Here is a 16,467-nt window from a genome sequence, read left to right on the forward strand (position 1 = left end):
GGATCACTGCCTGACGTTTCCCCGAGGCAGCTTCCACATTTTTAACGATTTTAGTCTGGTCATTGAAACAGCTGTAATGAAATAATCTGATAGCGGACAGCTGTGAAATCGGAAGTTAGACCAGTTGGACTGCGCACGGTTACCGGCAGATTGCACACAATGGATGGGAAACAACCCCCCTACTTGAGGCATTTCTTACCTTTTTCACCGAACGGAATGGGAACGATGCATGCGTGGGAATAATAAAGACCGGACTTCACTGAACCCGAGTTTTTTATTACATAAAAAAACTGACGAGGGCAGACTCGCCTCCGGGTGCACAACTTTTCGATAGCCCTGTTTTCAATCTCACCGGAGTCGTGTTTATCAGCAGCGGCCTTATTCTTGACGGTAGAGCAGACCGTCTGCTTAGACAGGCCTGTACTTCTGGCGATGTCGGCCTGTTTTTCCCCATGTTCGACAGCGTTAATTACGCTTAATTTATCCGACCGTGAAATCAGCTACCCTGCCGTTTATGCTGCTGGTCGCACAAAAAAAAAAAAGCCACTGGCGCTGGCATGGCTTGGCTGCGTCAACAACCCGGCTGCCAGCAATGTTACCAGACATAAGTTTTATTGCCAAAATAAACAAAAAAAAAAGTATATCGGGTGCCGGCCCCGCAGAAGTCCGCTATAAACATTCAGTCGAAACAATTTTCGCCTAAAATTTAGTCTGTTGTAGCCGATAGTCTGCTCTAGCCGGGTCCGTTATGAGCGGAGTGCACTCAATTTAAAATGCATGGGTACCGGACAAACCAACAGAAATGGTCTGTTGTAACCGAAGGTCCATTGTTGCCGGATCCGCTGTAACAAGCATAGACGGTATTCAATATTCGGCTTTTTTATCCAAATTTGTTTTGAAGTTCGATTCAAAAGTTTCTATTCAGTATTCACACACCCCTGGTTAACAGTGTCGGTGTAGAGCTGCATACAGCAGCACTGTCCTGCTGTGTGAAAGTGTGTCCATGTACCCTTGTCGACTACCCTTAGCCTTGCCTTGTAACCAGCCCTCCCTTCTGTCTGTTGAATCGGCATGTTGAGGGAAGGTTTCCCAGCATGGTTGAACAGTCTTGTTCCTGCTTCATTGCCATGGGAAAAGGAAGGATGGTGCACCTGCTCAGATACTGAAATGAAATGTTACTGAGGCTATGCGGTATTCCGCTATGTTTTTGGTCTGCTTTTTTGTTTCACTCATTTTATCCGTGTATCTCGAAGGCCTGACAAGTGGTCTCCTCCAGATAAGCTGAAAAGAGGCACCACACCCGCTTGGGTGCTAAAAAACGCAGAGGCATGTCAGGGGAGTGTATCACACCCTATACAAGGACTTTCTCTTTGGAAGGGGCGCCTCATGGGTGCTCACGCTTGCCAGCCAATTGCCACAGTGTGTTCCCTCTTCATCCACACTCAGGAACGAGAAAGGAGGAGACAGCACATGCTACTTGTTCGTGCCCTGGAGAACCGTAAGAAGATGGAAGTGAGTGAAGTTTTTTCTGCCCTCTGCAAAAAAGAAAACAGCTTGAATGTTTGTTTCTTCCCTCCTCCTTCCTTGCGAGGTTTTTGTCTCGATGAGGCTTGTCTGTTTGTTGACAGGATCAAAAGAAGGTGGAGCTGCAGATATTGAAAGAGGTCAGAAGACCGGTGGAAGACATGATTCTGAAGGACGCTCTTGTAAGTTCCCCACTGTTCTTTTTTCTCAGAACTTGCACCTGTTTTTACTTTAACGCTTATTAATAGTAATGAAAATTGGGAGAGGTGGTCATTTTTTCTAAATCGTGGGCACAGCTGTCCTACTGATAAATGCCAACTTTTTAAACGTAGTCGTGATGGTAGAGGTTCTAATAAGAAGAAAAAATTGCCATCTGGAACTAATTTTGATTCTGTTCAAGGGCTCCTTGCTTTTATTTTAGCCTGCAGCACTTTGGCGCCCACTGCAGTGGTTTGGTGTCCTCGCCGGCCTCGTAACCAAACAATGAGAACACTGAAGACTGAAAGAAAACGGAGGACGAGAGTGTGGCAACATTGTGAGAGGGAGGGGAGTATGCTGAGCCCGTGCCAGACTTGTGTGTGAAAACCGCTCTCGGCATCTAGTGGCGCCCGAGAAAGGAAACTCAAAACTAGGCATCCATTAAAAGCAAGCGTCTTGTTCTTTCAAGTTCACAAAAAGCACAGAAGCCCAGCACGCGCTGCGTGCTGCATGTTCATCGGTCCTTCGGGTCCTTCGTCGTCCTCCTCGTTGCATGGCTCGTCCAAACCGCATGACATTTGCGCGGGAGGTTCAAACGCTACATCTACAACAAATGCTCGGCAGCGCCGACGTGCTGTGAGATAACGGCAGAGTAGCGTACACCGCCGTGCGTTCGCTGATCACGCGGTCACTTCCTGGGACGCAGCAGCCATGCGCGTGACCGCAAAGACTGCAGTTTGCACTGCGCACAAATTTTGCATAAGGGGGTATTGTAATTGTCAGCCTCCCTCTCTCTATCTCTTTTTTTTTGAAGGAAATATTATTTGATTGATTGATTGATTGATTGTGAGGTTTAATGCACCCACACTGCACAGGCGATGAGATGAGATGCACCGTAGAGGAGGGCCCGGAATTAATTTTGACCACCTGGAGATCTTTAACGTGTGTCAAAATCTCGAAAACAAAGGCGTCTTCGCTTTTCGCCTTCATATCGAATGAAATAAAACTTGTCAAAGTGCAGGTGAAGGAATTCTTTTATTCCAAACTGCCTATGTTCAGCTGGTTAATTTTTAAGGGCTTTCCCCCCCCCCCCCCATCATGCTGGGGCTCCAGTGGGAAACAGCCGTAGCTGTCTGCTCAGGATTGCCGGTAATGTGGGCACTGTCTCTTGCTCCTGCAGCCTTTGCCAACCCTCAATAGGATACCGGGCCTTAAGGTTCCTGGTACTGCATTTGCCAATCTTCTGATGGTTCGGGAGTTTCTCCACAACTTTGGGGAAACCCTACACTTTGGTGAGTCGTCTGTGTGCTGTTTGCACTTCACTTTTTACAAAATTTCATCCTTGTTGGTGTGGCGTTTGTGAAACTATTGGTTGTTGAATTTGGCAGAAATTGTTTTTGTGACTTTGTGTTCCTAGCTGTTCTCTCTTTCCTGTTGCTGCTGAGGCCTTGTACAGCAGTACGAATGAATAAGCCATGAAACATTCTTTGTGTGGGCCTGCTGTTTTTCTGTCAGATTTGGAGCCTCATGTCCTTTGTCAAATAGCCTTTATTGCTTTTCTAAGCCTTTCTATTAAGTCTGCTCACATGGCGCTGCAGTCACCCATTACATGTTATACTATTGTGTTTCTAAGCTTGGGTAAATAGCCCCGAATTAACTGATGCACTTACCTAATAAACTTTTACATACACCGAGCCAGTGTGTGGGCCACCTTTACTTTGATGTGAGAGAGGCTCATGGAAACATTACGCTGGAAAGTGCACAAGATATTCCGGCTTACTACACAGTCTTGCTTGAATCTAATTGCTTTGCAGCATTCAAGCCCTGATGCAACCTGCAGGGATTGCACGCAGGCTTGCACCAGGTGCACTGGGTGACATCGTCAAAATGATTTCATTTGGGGGCTGCATCTGGCCTGTTCCACTTCGTGACTTTTCTAATACTGCAGGCCCCTTTCGGAGTTCACAGGCGGCGGGCCACCGTAATGTCCTCCTTGCTTTGCAGCAAACTGGTATCTAGTTTCACCGTGTGTCTCAAAGTAGGGACAGCACAGAAAATATTTCAAACCGGGAATCATGAATGAGGAAGAAACTTTTGAGGGAACAGAACAAAAACACTCGGCTTGAGATAGACTCCAGTTCACACCTGGCGTAGCCATACAGGAAAATGGGAAAATGGTGATTCTCGTAGTCAGGCACTTGCACTCCCTTTGTTGCCACTCTAGTACCCATATTCTGCCAATGACCGCTGTATAAGACGAAGGGTGTGCATTTCTTTTTTCCTGAAAGAATCTAGACCTGCCTGTATATTGGTTTACGCAGTAAGCTCGGTATTAGCTTAATCACGGGGCTCATGCCGTGAGCTTCTGTTCCTGCCCGTGCAGTGACCGCTGAAAGAGTGCCACTGGCAATGGCCCTTTGGTGCTGCTCTGCCCCCTGCCATGAGTGAATGGATTGATGCGCAGAGGTGGACAAGATCCCGAGCCTGAACCACCTGCAGCTGGGGCTGATCAACCACGACCGCAAGTCGGAGCAGCACCTGCTCACCGTGGTGCAGCACCTGCTCGCCTGCGCCATCCACGACCCGGGGACGCTGCCCTGCAAGGAGGTACTGGGCCCAAGCTGCATTTGGTTCTCACTTGCGCCATTGCCAGCGGCTGAACGGGGGCTAGCGTTGGAACTCTTCAATGCTTCGGCCCATGAAACGATCCGTGCGAACGAGTAATGAATGTCGACCGCGCCCGCCCTGGGTTAAGCGTGTGGGAATTTTTTGCGTTTCACATGGCGCAGGTGTGCTTCTTGCTTTGAGCAGAACTGGGTTTGAGCAGAACACGGCAATTTTCGCAGCGCTGTATCTCCGGAACGACGCTACCGGGCGCCGCCATCTTGGTCGCATTAGACCGGCCGACTCTTCACTTTCGTTTTCCGGTCGCTCCTTTTGTCATCGCTCGCTCACAAACGCACAAACGGCAGAAAGAGAAGGATAGTGAATTGAAGCAACCGATAGATGGTAACACGCGATTGGCTGTCTGGTTGCGTTTTTTGATACAGCTCTCCTGATTGGGCGTCGCCATGACAGCAAAAACATGGCCACCGGGCTGCTGCACATTTTACGCGCACTGCGCTCCCATTGTTTTCAAGTTTTCCCGGTCGACTCAGTAGCAGTTTACTCGTTTTATCTGTTGCGGTACTCAACAGTTACATTACTGTTATCGCGGCGATAATGCTTGAGATTGTACGCCAGATCTGGAAGTGCGTGGCTCGAAAGACGCATCAAAAACGTGCTCGCAACGTTTGCCATGGTCTGTCCTTGAGTGGGAAGCACGGTGCGTGCGTCTCGTGAAGCGGTTCGTGAAGTGAACTTTTGGACGCATTGTGAGCATTGCGATGTTATTAAACGCTGTTTCACAGCGTGCTCGCGAGCTTCGGAAATAATGGAATGACCGACTCACCAGAAGTTGCGGCGCGTGCTGCATTGGCGCGACGTGTTCGGGCAGCGACCGATAGCGGGATCGGTTGCTATGGCACGCGAGTAATAATAATTGATGTACGCGAAGTGAAATTTAAGGAGGGACGCGGCTTTCAACTTCGGAAAAATGACCAAAACATTGTTTTTTTAAAACCCACATATTCGGCTTCTATGTATCCTATTCTATGCGTCTGCAAAGTTTTGCGCTGAAAAGCGTCGCAAAGTGGCATGAAAAAGTACTTTTGTCAGGCACGGTCACAAATTATCAGCGCAAAAGGGCGAGAAAAACGGCAATTTTCGGAGCGCTCTATCTCCACAATGGTGCCACTGGGCGCAGCCATTTTGATATGGCTAGATCGGCCGAGCGATCGTCTTTCCGGTTCCGCTCGTCTCTTTTATCTTCATTCATTCACAAACACCCAAACGGCAGAAAAGTAACGACGCGCAAATGAAGCTAGAAATAGATGCTGAAGCGCTATTGGTCCTCCGGTTGGGGCGCACTACAACGACCCTCCTGATTGGATGTTGCGGGCGCAACGCAAGATGGCGGCCGCCTGAGCTGCATAGCGAGCGGTTTGAGTTCATTTTTGCCGCTTCGCTCGGACGAGTTTCTATTCAATCTGTGGTATTCAGCGCGGACGTTATCGCGTTGGAAATGCCAGCGGTAACGAGCCAGATTACGGGATGTTGTGTGGCTCGAAAGGCTGAGGTCATCAAACGCTTTGTGGTGCGCGTGACTCTACCGTTGGCAGACCCCGGAGGGTGACGCGGTGTGCGCACTTGCGATAGCGGTTCGGGAAGTGAACTTTTAGTCCGATTTGCGATGTTTACACGCTTAGTTATTGCTGTGTTTTGGCTGTTCGTTAGCCTTGAGAAAGAAACGATCGACGCGTCAAATGCTGCGGCGTGCACAGCATAGCCGACGCGCACTGGAGCATCACATGACTGGGCAACCGTTTACGATTGAACGCCAGTAGTTGTAATTAATTCCTGGGACGTTAGATTTAATCTTAAAAGCGACCTGACCAGCCATATCAGGGATAATCAAAGTACGATATGTCGCGGTAAGCGTGCGCTGTGATTTGCGCGAGCCATATCGCCTTTCTTGCGCAACGTTTCTCGTGCACCTGTAATAATCATGCAAACAGGTTTGAGGTAGTAATATAGGAATAAAAATATGTTCTCTGCGTTAAAAATGTACGTTACTGTCATAGCATATAACAGTGATTTTTTAAGAGAAATTATTGGTACCATTGCTTAGGGCATACTGGCTGTGCTGCGAGAAGTATTGGATGCCTTGAATGTCAAAAGTAGTAAAAAAATATGCTCTTGCATTGAAGTTGGGAGTTATGCAGAAAATTCTATCAAGCTTCAAATAGCTCATTTTCATCCTTGTGGTATGCAAACTTTTGGCAATGAACACCTGCACGTATGAGTACTAAGTTGCTGTGCCAGGCAAGATGATAAAACAAAAAAAGCCAAAAATTTTCAAATTTAAGTTAAAAAAAATTCTTCACTTGTTGCCATGGTGACAACACTGCAAAGGGAGGTTGTCCAGTGCGATACAGCCAACCAGCTAACCTACTTTGCATTGAAAGCCCATTGAAAGCCATCTCCCCCTCCGTTTGGTCTGCAAACTCGGGTATGTACTCTTCAGGGAGGAGCTGAAAATGATGTTTTGTGGAAAGAGAAAGGCTGTAAACGGCACTCCAATTTCAAGGCATGGCCTTCCAGAAGCCCCATGTTCAAAAGGACACGAAAGGCTACAACCGTGACGACTTTTGATTAGTGAAACCTATGTTGTAACTTCGGAAACCGTTTTCTCAAAACAGTTTTTTTTGCCACCTGTGTCGCTTGTTCCAGGGATTTCTTCGTGTCAGTTCAGGTCGTGACACCCTTCGTTTTCCAGATTTGTTTTTTGTGATTTTTTTATTCGAATAGTCGTTTACAGTCAACATGCCTGTTGCACATTAATCTCTAAAAAAAATGAACTAAAAAAACATTGTGTTGCAAAAAAAAAATTCTAAAACTGTCACGACCTCGTCCATTCATTTGGGAATGCAAAGCACCTCGAACAAGTTCTCTATCGTGTTTTATAAGCCGCTCAAGCTCGGTACAAGCAAAACAGAAAGAAAATTTAATAAATAAAAAAGCTATCAAAAAATTACTTTGAAATTTTTATGGTGTTGTCACAGAAGCATTTTCAGTTGCTGTGCCAATTTTCATCAAAATCCACAAAGAAATAAAAAAGTTGATTTTGAAAGCCACGTCCCCCCTTAAAGGGACCCTGCAACACTCTTCATGCAGTGCAAGTAAATTTGCGCGACGTTTAGATTAGACTTCAAGGAACACCCGAGCCAAATGTTACACGTGCACGTGAAGCGGTAAGCGCGCAATACCAACCGCGCTCTCTTCAGTTCTCCTCATTATGCACCCCTGGCATGGCCTCTGCGACGTCAATCGGGCCATGGCTGTCCTGGCTGTCCTATTTGCTGTCGCTGGTCAACCTCGCGGCTAAATTCTGGCATTTTCTGTGACGATCAGCCGTCGTCGGCGCTGTGTATGAACCTCTTCGATGTCTGAACCTGTCCGCATGCTTTTGGTGTTTCTTTTGCTTTGATTGCGCGAAGAGTTTGAGTGGCGAACTAAATATTCCACTTTCAATGAGCCCACTCGACAACAAACGTTTATTGCTCCCAAAACGCCCTACCAGCCTGAGCGCTTGCTTGCGAGCAGGCCACCATGCCTGCTTTTTTGTCGCATCAGACCGGAAATAAAAACGTCCACGTTGCGGGGAAAAGGACAAAACTCCCCGGCCTGTGACATATCGAAGGCCGCCGAACAGAACGCCGCACGCCGCCCCCCTCTCCAGGAGAGAGCGCGCAGCTTTCGTCGCATTGTCTGCGGTTCAGTTGAGAGGGAACATTTATGTGCGATTTTTCATTGCGCGTAGTTTCGGTGATAGTGAACGGATTTTCATAATTCTTGCGGGAGGAGATTGCTGGGACGATAGACCTTACCGTAAAATACATTCCAAGTAGTCGGTGATAAGTGTTGCAGGGTCCCTTTAACGGGAAAAGCGAAGCGGCCAACCATGTCAAGGTTGCCTAAATTACGGTCGTGGGGAACATGTGCGTAGGGGATTTGGGGGGGGTGCAATGAACCGTCACCCAGCTTATTTGAAAAACTTTTGCCGTGGCTCTAAACTAGTTTGTACGACGAAGTCTGGGATTACAAAATAATATTTTCCATGTTAAATAAATTAGAAAAGACGCCGTAAGGGTGCAACGTTTCACACTTTGATATTTTTATTGGGTTTTCTATTTTTGCAATGTTTGCAATTCTGTTGTCTATTTTGCAATGATTGATTCTACAGAAGGTGAAGAGCATGGTATGCTAATAATAATCAATGTTGTAATTGTGTAAAAAAACTATATTCTGCTTTCTAATAGTTCATCTTATGCTTGTGATGCCCAGATATAACTTTTTGACACTGAACAGCCTCATGTACTAAGCTGTAGCTTCAGCAATGTTATGAAACCCAGAAATCTGCTGAAAGTCTGCTGGAACATTAATATAAAACAAAACCATGCCTTACTCTTCATTTTGGAGACAGCTCTGCATTAGGCATACATCAAGTAAAGTTTAGGTGCCCTAGTAGCCCATAGTGAACTTTGTGGTACACGTGTAAAACTGGTGCTTCTGCCATCTGAAGGCCTGCACATGAAAACCTTCAGTTGGCCAGGAAGGCCTCCCAGATGCACCAAATCAAAGGGCAAAGGTCTTTGAGGTTGTCCCCAAGTAAGGACAGCAAGGGCTATGCTGCTGGTGCAGTTTGAAAAATCGTGAAGTCTTCGTAAACTTTAGGAGCCGTTTTCTCAAAAGTGTGTTTTACAAGTTTTTTGTTGCTCGTGGAAAGGATAGCATGGCAACCACTGGGCGGATTTTGACACTTTGTTTTATTTCAATCCTTGAAAAGTTCTGCAGGGTATGACATTCCCGGATTTTCATTTAGGTCCTAGTTATTTAAGTGACATTTACAGCCAAGTCAGCTGTATGCTACTGGGTACAGGTGAAAAGAATGTTCTCTGTAAAAAAAAATGAAGGGTGTAAAAAAAATTCGAAGAATGTCATACCCTGTAGTGTTCTTTTGACTACAATTGAAAAGTATTCTGAACTTCCTACCATATGTCAATACCTTGCTAGGCTTTCCACGAGCGGGCAACATGTACACCTCTGTAACACAAAAACTACTGAAGGTATAATCCTGAAATGTCAAATTTCCCGATTTGGAGTGTTTTCCAATGCGCCTACCAAATTTCATTAGTACTCCATGTCAAAAAATAAAAAAGTTTGCTCCGATCCCCACCTCCCCCCTTAATTTTCTTTTTCTCTCTTTTTTTAAATAGTTCCGAAACTTAGTATTTGTTCCTTCAATGATAAATCCCTAGTGTTGTGCGAGCGAGTACTTGCGTCTTCGTGGCCCACTTCTGCGGGCTGTAAATTGTCTCAGTGCCCCACCGGTTCAGCCTTCTCTTGTGCTCTTGATGTTTGTTCCATGTGGGGGTGCCCCTTTGTTCTGACTTTGGGCACTTTGCAGGCAGTGACGGTGCTTGGGCAGCACATGAAGGATGCCTGCATTACCAACGACAGCCTGACGGAGGCCCTGCACTTGTACTTCATGGCTCTTGACAAAGAATGCGCCGTAAGTGGGCAGAGCCTGCTCAACTAAGGGTGTGTGCTGGTGCAGTCGGGAAACGCGGGGGTTTTGACTGTGTCAGCTGTACAGCCATCCCTCTCGGAGACTGCCCTTGCGTGTGCACAATGCTGCTGTATTTTTTCAATGCTAAACACATTGCTCGCTTCACAATGACAGTGCAAGGGGCGGTTGTGTCGCCAACATGTCGCGAGGTGGGGCCCCGAGCATAACCTAGATCACCCGACTGTAACTGAAATCAAGAGCGGCTTGCGCCTGGTTGCCAAGGCAACCGATGCTCGAGATGGCCTAGGTAGCAGTGCTCTGGCCTGTGATACAAAACTCAGCGCTGCGGCAGAGCATGTTCTGCCAGTGTTGCCACTTTTCACCACGCGTCACTGCAAGATTAACCGGTCACGGGAATAAAGTGCTGGAAAGGCTAGCCGTTGAAGGAGAGTAGCAGGAGTCGAAAGAGACTGCTTGGGGATGGGAAATCGACCCGTGAACAGTTGCGAGAGCACTTTGCTTTTGTGGGCAAAGTCATCTGCAGTTGAGAGTCGTTCAGCTTTTGTGTCTGTGTGTCTGGCTTTGTGGTGCAGCTCTTGCGCTGTGCAAAAGCACCAAATCAGCAGTGGTCGTGGGCAGAATATGTAAGGGTGCCGCCAGGAGTAACTGGAACATGGGAGCTGGGGCCGAACCATGTAGCTAGCTGCTCCAGTGGTAACCACAGGGGGTCGTATGCATTGCATCAGTACTTCTCAACCCACTGCTTTTAATGTGGCTATGACCCAGCATGCTGGCCTCATTGATGACGCTGACAGCAGACGCAGGTAAAAAAATTCAGAAAAGAAATATGGTATTTTGAGATTCCTGTGATAGTGCTGCCACTCCGGCAGCTCGCAGGCTCTGGAAGGGTGTGAGATTAGCTGCCAGACGGGCCTCTTCTGTCAGCGGCATCGCTGAAACCAGTGCGCTGCATACGATGCATTTAGCCACGTTTAAAGAAATAGGTGTAGAGGTTTGGGTGGGCTATGGCCGTCAGCATGTGAGCATGCATGTTCGGTTCGTTTCACTTACCGCCAATGAAGGTAAGCGGGGCTCCGATATACGGTTCGGCCACAGCTCTCAAGTTCCAGTAACTGCTGGCGGCACCTGTACGTGTCCTGCAAAAAAGCCTTCGCAGACTGGTCGAGCCTGTGAGATGGCCACGGTGGCATTGCTGCTTTGTTCCTGCAGATGTACCAGTGGGTGACCGAGAAGCCCTTCCTAGCCCTGAACCCCACCCAGAAGTCTGAGATCATGGCCTTCCTCTGCAACGAGCTTCTATGCAGCAGGGCCGTAGTCTGGTGAGCCCTGCCCTCTCCCCCTCTCTCGCGTGAACAGGGACTCATGAGTGGTGGTTTTCTCTGGTGCGCAGGCAAGTGGACAGTAGCATTGAAACCGTCAACACACTGCGGAAGGACAAGTGGCTCGCTGAGGGTGAACTGCGCAGGTGAGAAAGCTCGACTGCCCATTGTGGGACACTGTGTTCTGCGACCTTTTTTTGAAGCAGAAGCTTTCTTAGTGGGACTGACGTTGTCCTGTTAATGCATTTCCCCATAGGCTAGTTTCCATTGCGTCACCGGGATTCCATTGCGTCACAGCCAGGCGCGTAGCCAGGATTTTTTTCTGGGGAAGGGCTCAAGTTGTTCTCAAGCAGAAAAAAGGCGCGGTAGTTTTCAAGCGCCCTTTCGTTACGGCGTTACGGCTGAAAAACGGCCGATTTTGAGTGCTCCTAGAAAACGTTTTTTTTTTCTCTTGAGCTACTGGACACACTTAGCCTTGCTATGCATGAAATTGTAGCTCATAGATTGCTCATCCAAACACAAAGCAGCAGTTTTGTTAAAGGTACAATTACTTACAGTTTATTCGTCAAGTAATCAGAAAAAAGTCCCCAAGAAAAGTATACAAAAAACACAAATCTGCAATTTTACTGAGACTAAAATTATTTCAGGAATTTTAAGATATACAAATTGTTCCTGTATTCCTTGGCTATGATTCAATATATAAATCAACAGTGTACACCAAGTTTCGGATTTTTGAGGGCCCGTCAACCTAGCGGAACTGACGGTTGTGCCACACCGCAAAGGCACTGAAGGGTGAGCGAGTCTCTGTAAAATGTGCATCCGAGCATACTCTTTTGTGTTCTCGCACAAAATCTTTATTAGTTCGGTGGTAAAAAACACGAAAAAAAAATCCAGCGCTCTTGAGAAGCATCGCGCATCACCCTGCAGCGCTAATCTGACACGAGCGCCAGGTTATCTTGAAGGTGATAGCGCGATACGGCGCGGTGCATTTGGCAAAATATCCTGGCCGTACGTTTTCGAGACCCTAAACACAAAAGTAAAACCGCAGTTGTCAGATAAGAAGCAAGTTTTGTTTATAAATACAGTCGAAACCCGCAATAACGAAATCGCCGGGGAAACTGGAAAAATTCGTTTTCGCAAGAATTTCGTTGCCGCGAGTACGAGACATAAAAACAGTGATATGGCCAGCAGAACGAAAATATATTGCCAGAAGTCCGTCAACTTACTTTGCCGACCCTTGCCATGCAACAACTTCAAAGCTCTCCCTTCGCACTGAAAAAAGTGGTCCATTGCCACGTCGTCGTCATGTGCGGCGAAGAAGGACCGAAGAGTGTGGAGGGCATCCAAAACAACCCGCGGGTTGGGTTTCTCCGCCTGCTTGTCTTCTTGGTCATCGGTGTCGTCAGCTTCGCGCACGCTTTCGATAATGGCCTCGTCAGTCATTTCTTCGTGCACGACGACATCGTCATCGGCGCGAACGAACGCATCAACCGTGAGCCCATCTGGGATGTCGATGTCGATGGCTCGAAGTGCCCCCCAGGCGTTGGTTAGCGATAGCGGCACTGCGCTGCCAGCACTCTCACCGTCAAGTGCACCTTCGTCGAAATCTTCGTCTGGTGACGCTGAAGCGCAATCCGTGCGTGATGCTTGCACGGTGGTGGTGAAGCCCGCGTGCTTGAAGCAGTTCTCAATCAGCGAAGGGGATGTCGCAACCCATGCGGCGGCCACCATCTCAAAGGCCATGCACAAATTCACGTCGGTGGGACGCTTGTGGTGGAGGTTGAGTAGCAGACGCTGGATCAACCTCTCCCTGTAGGCACACTTCACACTCCGAATCACGCCTTGATCGAGCGGCTGCAGAACGGAAGTGCAGTTTGGTGGGAAAAAAACCAAGCGCACGTTCGTGAGCTGTCTCGTCCATGTGGTGGGCGCTGCAGTTATCTAAAAAAAGGGCCACCGACCTGCCCGCCTTGCGCATGTCGGCATCGAACGCCTCAACCCAGCTGGAGAAAAGAGCGCGAGACATCCATGCCTTCTTATTAGCGGCGTACTGAACGGGCAGCGAGCGGCGGTTTCCTTTGAAGCAGCGGGGCTTCTCGCTCCGGCCGATGACTAGAAGTGGCCGCTTGTCTGTGCCGTCCATATTGCAGGCACAACAAAATGGTAACGCGTTGCTTGCTGTGCTTGCCCCCATGGCATTTCTGGCCTTTCAATTCCAGGGTCTTCGACGGGAGCATTTGAAAGAACAACCCGTCTCGTCCGCGTTGTACACGTCGCAGGGCTGGTACTGGTCCAGTACTTCTCTGTTGGTCAGCAGCCATGACGACGTTGTTACAGGGTCAACGCTTGCTGCTTCTCCTGAAATCGCCTTGGCCACGATGTCATGCCGGGCTTTAAAGCGGCCCAACCATCCAACGTTTGCTCGAAACTGGTCGTGCCCGAGGATGCAGGCAAAGTCCAGTGCCTTCTGCTGTAGTATTTTCCCCGACAGTGGCACTCTGTTGGCACGCTGTTCGCAAAACCACGCGAACACCGCCTTATCGACGTCCGGAAAGGCCGCCGCGGTCACCGTCTTGTTCTGCACACGTGCGCCATTACCAAGCGCAGCGAGAATGGCATCTTTGCCCTTCAATATGGTCGAAAGCGAGCTGCACGCAATTCCATACTCGTCGGCGATGTCTTTCTTTTTTCTGCCCTTTTCAACTTCCGCAATGATGGCAGCTTTATCGTGAAGCGTCAGAAACTTCCGCTTTTTGGCCGGTGGAGGCATCTTAGCAAGATCCGATGGGCCGGTCGCCACACACACAACTTTCACGCAAACAGTGACACGTGACACTGGCCACACACAACGAACTCGTGTGTGCGAGGCTACGGAAGTGACGGAATGACGGAAGCAACGCAGGATAGGATTGTGTCGCCCCCTAACGGTGTCGCTCCAAGGCTGCTTAACATGATGATGATATTGTTGCCGTTCTTTTCTTTCTCCGCGATAACGGAGAATCCGCTCCCGGCGTCAAGCTTTTCTCAGGCCCCATGTGACTTCGTCTCGATTTCGCCACCAGTCCCAGTCTTCTCTTCGTCGTTTCGATTGATTCGAACTGTTGGTGTTGCTTTGGCCTGTTGAGCTCGTCCGATGGCGCCGTCTGGTGGCACCACTGACTGTATCAGCATGATTGTTTGCCGTCGCCCGCTGCAGTGTGGCCAGGCATGTTGCCTGACACAGACCCCATCGCCGATTTATGTAAACAAAAATGGCGGTACCCACGCTAGCACGCCAAAAGCAGACGTTTACGAATTTTGAGTGCGCACAACACGCGTACTAGCATATTTTTGACAGTTAACCTTTGACGGGCGGATAAAATAAGGCCCGCACCGTAGTAGAAAATTCGTTAATGCGGGATCGCTGTTCAAAAACATTTCGTTGCCGCGAGATATGAAATACATGGGCTTCTATGGACGTTCGTTGGGGATCCGGAAATATTTCGTTGCCGCGGGGATTTCGTACTTGCGGAATTTCGTTATTGCGGGTTTCGACTGTACAGCACGGAGTCGCAACGAAATTATCTGCCAGCGCTTGTTGAAGTGCGAGGCATCTGAACCGGAGCTTCGTTGTCCAAACTGACATCTGAATATCCCAATTCGTAGCTTGACCCATCACTGCTGCTGGAATCAGAAAAATCGACAGCAGGAGCTGCCGAAGTGCTTGCTACAGCAGTCCGACTGTGCGGAGCGCGGCGCGAACCTGACGCCATTTTCCTCTCCAATTTCCCCTCTATCTTCGGTTCAAATTTCTGTTGCTACACTGCCACCACACGCGACACATAAACAAACGAAACCAAAACTGAAAGAGAAGTTGCCAATGAACACACCAGATGGCAATAGTTGTCTGTGGAGCGCGGGTTTTAGATTTTGCGGGAGATTTGAAATCATCGGAAGCCGGCTTCCGATTGCCTGTGGCGCCGGAGTAGAAGAGTTAAAGGCTATGAAGACAAAATACATGTTTGGTTCATTACACAGACTGCATTGCCCCGATAGCAATGATACTAATCTTATCGCAAACTTCAAAGGAATAACCGAAATATTAACCCTTCCAATCCGGACTTTTTTTTTTTTTTTATTAAGCGCAAAAATGTTTTTGCTGTGTTCTACAAAATTCTACGGCTCTCCTGAGCCCATAAACGAAAAATAGATTTGGTAGGGCAAGTAATTACTGATTTAATTATTAGGCCAAGAATTGAAGACATCCGGCAAATTAAAATGTTATGAGCGAAAAAAAAATTTCCGTTTCCTTAAGTTTTATGACCACATGAGCCTACAAGCAAATGATGAGCTGCGCAGTGCAAATATTTTCAGATTTACAAGCCTGGGAATACAACTCGGACCTCTAGTCTCTTAGCCTCGACGTCATAATTTCATCTTCTCTGGAGCTCTTTCTTCTTTGTAGCGTCTGGCTCCGCTCAAACGCTACAATGGTGATGTATACCACAAAACTCATCTTTGAAGGACAATTCCCCAAAAAACTGGCAGTTTTCTTTTGTTCTCTATGCGCTAGAGTGGCTACAGCAATGTGATTCTTTTTGAATCACGAAACATACGAAGCAGTGGCGACTCCCCACGCACTTTCCGGCGGTTTCTATATGACATCACAGGAGCTTGTTTGTACAATTGGCGCCCGACAACCCTGGCCACCGCCAAAAAACATGATCGCGCAATTGTTGCAGTTAACACACTGAGAACTACGTTTTAGTGCTGGCCTAAACTACATCACATATTACCTAAGCTACATATTACGTCAGTGCAGCGTGAAATTTGGAAATTTTTGATATTTGTTGCATTGCTTCGGTTGAAAAGAGTCTTCTGTGACTGGAATGAAGCTGAGTGAGTTACCAAATGCTAGTTCTTTCAAATTGAACAAGGTTGTATTTTGTCTTTATATGGCCCATTTAAGATATATCTGTCATGATATAGGTGTCGATTATGATGGTATTTAGTGCCAGATGAAGTTGTACACTGGGAAAAAATGTGCAGGCCGCGTGGTGCAAAGCCGCGGCTGTGATACGGGACGTATATTGCACGCACGGGCACCTTGTGTAGGCATTGCATTAAATGACCATAGTTTCATGTTATTAGTTGCTTTATTTCAACGTGCGTAGTATGATGAGTGTGACATCTGCAATAAAATGGCGTAGGCCGTAAGAACGAGACTTTTCTTTATTTAATTGCTGTTGTCCAAAA

At 47.8% G+C, this 16,467-nt stretch overlaps 1 protein-coding gene across 15 annotated transcripts in view; it reads left to right on the top strand.

The window, feature by feature from the left end:
- LOC144178169 (bromodomain adjacent to zinc finger domain protein 2B-like) overlaps positions 1–16,467 on the top strand; it is a 121,264-nt gene that overhangs the window by 64,766 nt on the left and 40,031 nt on the right. For all 15 annotated transcript variants that reach the window (XM_077705771.1, XM_077705770.1, XM_077705774.1 and 12 more), the window contains 7 exons: positions 1,447–1,512; positions 1,629–1,706; positions 2,903–3,014; positions 4,187–4,329; positions 9,791–9,895; positions 11,123–11,232; positions 11,304–11,378. In XM_077705771.1, the coding sequence (XP_077561897.1) occupies positions 1,447–1,512; positions 1,629–1,706; positions 2,903–3,014; positions 4,187–4,329; positions 9,791–9,895; positions 11,123–11,232; positions 11,304–11,378 (689 nt within the window). The remainder of the gene's footprint in view (positions 1–1,446; positions 1,513–1,628; positions 1,707–2,902; positions 3,015–4,186; positions 4,330–9,790; positions 9,896–11,122; positions 11,233–11,303; positions 11,379–16,467) is intronic.

The sequence above is a fragment of the Haemaphysalis longicornis genome, unplaced genomic scaffold (assembly GCF_048455015.1).
Source record: "Haemaphysalis longicornis isolate Haplotype H1 unplaced genomic scaffold, Haemaphysalis longicornis Haplotype H1 scaffold_4, whole genome shotgun sequence".
Classification (NCBI taxonomy): Eukaryota; Metazoa; Arthropoda; class Arachnida; order Ixodida; family Ixodidae; genus Haemaphysalis; species Haemaphysalis longicornis.